Raw genomic sequence first — 4818 nt, forward strand, 5'->3', positions numbered from 1 at the left:
AAAAAAGAAATATGTAATAAATATGTTAACATATTTTTATTTAAAAAATTCGTTTGCAACCACAGTTATATATTTTTAATACATTTTGTAACGCGCAATTCTTAATATGTTGTCCACATCGCATAGTATTAGTAATATCCAGATTAGTTAAAGATTCGATGTCTTCGTAAACTGCATCCAAGGTGTCGATGTACATGCGTTCTCGCTCATCATCCAGAAGCAAGTTCCACAGCCACGTTCGTTTCTCGCGTCCCTTAACGTACACAATAGCATCATCTTCAAATACAGCTGCCGTGATCAGACGTTTCGCCTCGTTGTACGGAACCATCCCGTCCTCCCATCGGAATCCATGGTGATAAGCACTCAAGCAGGAAGCATAAGACCTGTCGGATCTTGTCAAAAATTTCCATGGTACGGGACTCGTAAAAATATAATACGTGAGAACGGTCCGCTATTTCAGCACCGCCACTTCCTTCACGATAAATTTTTTGTTAACGATAAATCCTTGCAAATCCACGAACGTTGGCATAGACATGTTGTTGAGAATACTGCGATCGATTGCGGCGTATCGTAGATTTTATATCGTGTCGGAGGTGCACTTAGGAGATTTTGCGCACAACGTTGGTCAATAGATTATACTGAACCACACGATCGTGTATGATGAGACAATAGGCTGTTGTATTTGTGGGCACGTTCTCCTTACATTCAAAGTCTAATCGCACGTCCACGGTGCCACTCTTGACCGATTCGTTCTGTCGAGAGCAATCGATGATCACGAACCGGCTATTACGTAAAAAAGTTGTAAAGGTAAGACTCGGCTCGAGATACTTGATCCATAGTAACCCTTGCAGAAACGCGCGTACAAGTCGTACAGAATCGCACATCTGTTTTTATCTAGATTCAAATCATCATATGGATAACATTCCGTATTCAAGTAGAGTTTAGCATTGGTTAACTTGCAGTGGTCGAATCGACTTACATCCTCAGACATGATATTTTTTCGACCTGTTTGCATAGCGAAAATGACGTAGCGCGGCTTCTCGAACTGACTAGCCGTCTTGATGGTCCACGAATGCTTGATTGTGCTCTGCAAGAGCGGAAACTCGTACAGATCCCAAGAACGAAAAGCCATACTCAGATATCGTCCGCTCTCCAAAGCGCGCAGCATCGACAGCTTATTTATCTCGCTCAATAACACGTGCGGCATTCGCCACTGTACTTTGAATAATTCGAGCGTCGGCTCTGTCGCCGAATCTCCCGTCAGACAATTATTGTCGTTGCGCACCCGTATTAAAATCAATTCGTGATGAACGTTGATCACCACACGTCTGTAATCTTCGCAAAATCCCAGCAGTACGTAGAGCGGTACACAGAAATTAAAGTATCCGGCCGCAGTAGTCTGCGCATCCCAGCCTGCATTCCGCAGAATCACGCTTCTGTCGGATGACATTGTTATATAATTTTTGATCGTTAGTTATGCCCACGTTTCTGTTACGATCAATCTCCACACTATTGAGTTCATATCGAATCTCATCGAATATAAACGCAACGCAATTATTTCCCAATGACACGTTAGCACCCTGGATCACTTTGTTCTTCGTCAGTTTTCCCTCGACGTATAGAAAGCTTTCGTACGGCAATGTGTACAGATCCTATTGCTGTATAAGTATACTTATCTCGTCGCTGTACCCGAACTTTGTGTTGGCGAATGTACGTGTGAGTCTCAATCTTGCGATCGTCGAAGATCGGCTCGTCTTTAATGTTTAGGATATCAGTCATCTCAAATGTTGCGCACCGTGAATCCCAAAGACTTTAAAAATGTAACGTTCGACGCGCTGAGCTTCTTCTTCCTAATGCAGTTGGATGAGCGAATGTTATCGAGCTGTGACGTCGTCGGCCTTGTAAAGAATATGTTATCTCTCTGCGTGCGCACCGTTCCGTTCAACACGAGCATCTCACGCTCACGTTATCACTGCAGACGTCGTACGTGCAATCTAATGGTGATCTCTTCTCCTCGAAAATCGAGTAATCGTCCGTTCTGGTCGACGACGCGTATACGTTAGATCCGTAATGCTCCGTGCGATGATCGGTAGATAAATGATCTGCGCCGGCCTTTCTGATATCTTATATCCTGGCTGCTCGCTCGGCAAAAATTCGTGTATCGTGTGTGCGCTTTTACCATTGCTGTACGCATCCGCAGTCACGTTGCACTCTACGCGGATAACGTTTACATTCATTATGTTAATCAACATGTCCGATTCGTACCATCTTCGCGGTCGCAGTATACGCTTCGACGAAAATCCCAGCAGCGATCCAATACTGTTGGGCTTGTCAAAGTTTATTCTGTACGCACATCTAATCTCGCATCTCATCGTGTTGTAGTTTGCGCGGAGCGTAATCGAGTATTCTCCACCCTTACCGTTATCATCATCGGCGTCATTATTGTTATTGTCATCGCGCACTACGTCAACGGTTTCAAGCGCGTCGCGGATGTTTCCGTAAAATCGCGCATTTCAGAAATTCATTTATGTCTCGCATTTCGTACGAACCTTCGGGAATTGTAATTTCCACATCATCTTTAGCAAAATAAAATTTATTGTTCGATTTATTCACATTCGGTATCGTGTGATAAGTCTAAAAAATCGCCAGACCGAGCTCGTAATCGCCATCACTCAAATCTATGGCGGGAAAGTAGTTTGCCGCGAGGACGGTGTTCTTCCCGCTCAGCGTAAGCGTCAGCGACATGGCGGTGTTCGACTAATACTGAGATTTCACAGCATCTCGCCGAGCTTTTTAAATTCACGCGCGTCTACCATTTGTAGAAACCGCAGGCACATCTGTCAGAAGCTCTGATCGTACATCTGATAGGACGTACGATTATACTCTATCGTCGTAGCACCGTTCCCGAAATATCGCACCAGTTCCTTGGGATGTCGAAGATTATACCGAAACTGTCAAAGTATACGACGTGGTTGTTTCTCTTCGCGTACGCTACCCAGTGAGTACCAGGCCCCGTCGCATCGTCCAGATTCATAATACCGCTTTCATTTCGACGCGCACCGCTCATCGGTAACGCGTTACCGCCTCTAAAGTATGGTATGTGCATACGTCTCGCGAGCTCGTTTAATTGCACATTGGTAGTTGCGCCAGACGGCATTTTTATCATCTCTTTGGCGTTTTTTTTTCTTTGCAGCTGCACCCTGTCCATGTTTGTACGGGCCGAGATACAGTCCGCGTCCGTATTTGGCTTTCATTGTTGCTCAGACGGCAGCAGGTTCCATTGCGCGGTCGTGACGTTACAGTTCTTCGAGCTAACGTCGCGCGGCTTTGTTATCGTTTACCGCTTTCGCCACGCTGGCCGCTCCGCCGATCAAGGACCTGAGCGTGCTTAACATTGGCAGAAACGGTAACGCACTACCTCGTTTCGCCGTTGGAAGTTTCCGCTTTTTCGTCGTCTTTTTCTTCGTCGTCGTCGTCGTCTTCTTCGGTTTCATGCCCATGCCGATCTTGGTCTTGGCTTTCATTGTTGCTCAGACGGCAGCAGCGGCGGCTCTCTCGCCCAGAGCCGAATCACTCGCGGTAATGAGTTTCTGCGCCTTCTCGGCTAGTTAGTATTGTCTGCCGCGTGTCTATCGGTGAGATCGTTGCTGTGCGAATACGCAATGTCATGTTCTCGACACGCCTCGTCCAGCGGATTTATGCCCGCGTCACTTCTGGCTAATCGCTTCGCAAGTCGAGTGCCTAGGCCGCAAAATTGGTAGCCTGGAATATGTAACTCAAAAGGAAGCGCATTTACCGCTCGATTCAACAGACTACCGCCCGACGCTGACATTCGTTACAGTCCTTTATCTTAGGTGCGGGACCGTTGATGTGCGTTCGCTGCCACGGCTGATTGTAATGCTTATCGCACTGACGATAGGTTCGAAATCTGCCTCCGAATCTGCCTTCACGTGGTGAAGGCCTTTCCGGAAGCTGGTCCCAGACGTGTTCGATGTAATCGCCGTACATGCGTAAGAGTACGACCTTCAGTATATATTGCAACTGCTCAGCGATTCAAATTTTGAATATCGGAAGGATGACTCACCGCGAAATACATTTTGCTACTGCGCGATTTGCGGGATTCGCACGTCTTTAAATAGTCGTTCGAGAGCGCACAGCCTGTAGTGTGAGCATGAAATTCGTGCTGCAACCACTGATGATACGCATCACGAACTGTGACGCGAAATCGCGAATGATGGGAGGTAGCGCGGAGAAGCGCAAGCACGGCGAAATGCTACCGAGTACTATACGCGCGATCATTTGCGACCCTCGAATTGCAGTAAAACCAACATTCTCATAAGCTTACTCGAGAGCCCGTACGGTATACGTTTCGAAAACGTTGTACGTCTATTCGAAATCGTTGCAACAGCCAAAGTATCGATATCTAATTTGTTTACGTCTATCGATGAAATCGGCTTTACGTTCTTCAACAACAGCGCCGTCGTTCCACTGAGTGAGGCGCGTCCAAATTCTATTTTTATCTTTGATGACGTGGCATGCGACAAGCAGGATGCAGTGAGAGAATACTTTTCGATGGGTCGCCACGCGAACGTTGACTGCTTCTATCTTTGTCAGACGTACGCGAGAATACCTAAACATCTGATACGCGACAGCGCGAACCTTCCGATCCTGTTCAAACAGGACGGTACCAACTTGAAACACGTTTACAACGATCATGTAAATATCGACATGTCGTACGATGAATTTTGCGCGTTGTGCCATGCCGGTTGGCAACAAAAATATGAATTCGTAGTGATAGACAAAGACAGTGCACTCACA

General features: G+C 46.5%; 1 protein-coding gene across 1 annotated transcript; it reads right to left on the bottom strand.

Annotated features, from left to right (window-relative positions):
• Positions 1-772: 772 nt before the first annotated feature.
• On the bottom strand, positions 773-1450 carry LOC108745866. The gene has a single exon (XM_018482262.1). The coding sequence runs from the start codon at positions 1448-1450 to the stop codon at positions 773-775; it is 678 nt and encodes a 225-aa protein (XP_018337764.1).
• Positions 1451-4818: the final 3368 nt, after the last annotated feature.

This window comes from Trachymyrmex septentrionalis, unplaced genomic scaffold (assembly GCF_001594115.1).
Source record: "Trachymyrmex septentrionalis isolate Tsep2-gDNA-1 unplaced genomic scaffold, Tsep1.0 scaffold153, whole genome shotgun sequence".
Lineage (NCBI taxonomy): Eukaryota > Metazoa > Arthropoda > Insecta > Hymenoptera > Formicidae > Trachymyrmex > Trachymyrmex septentrionalis.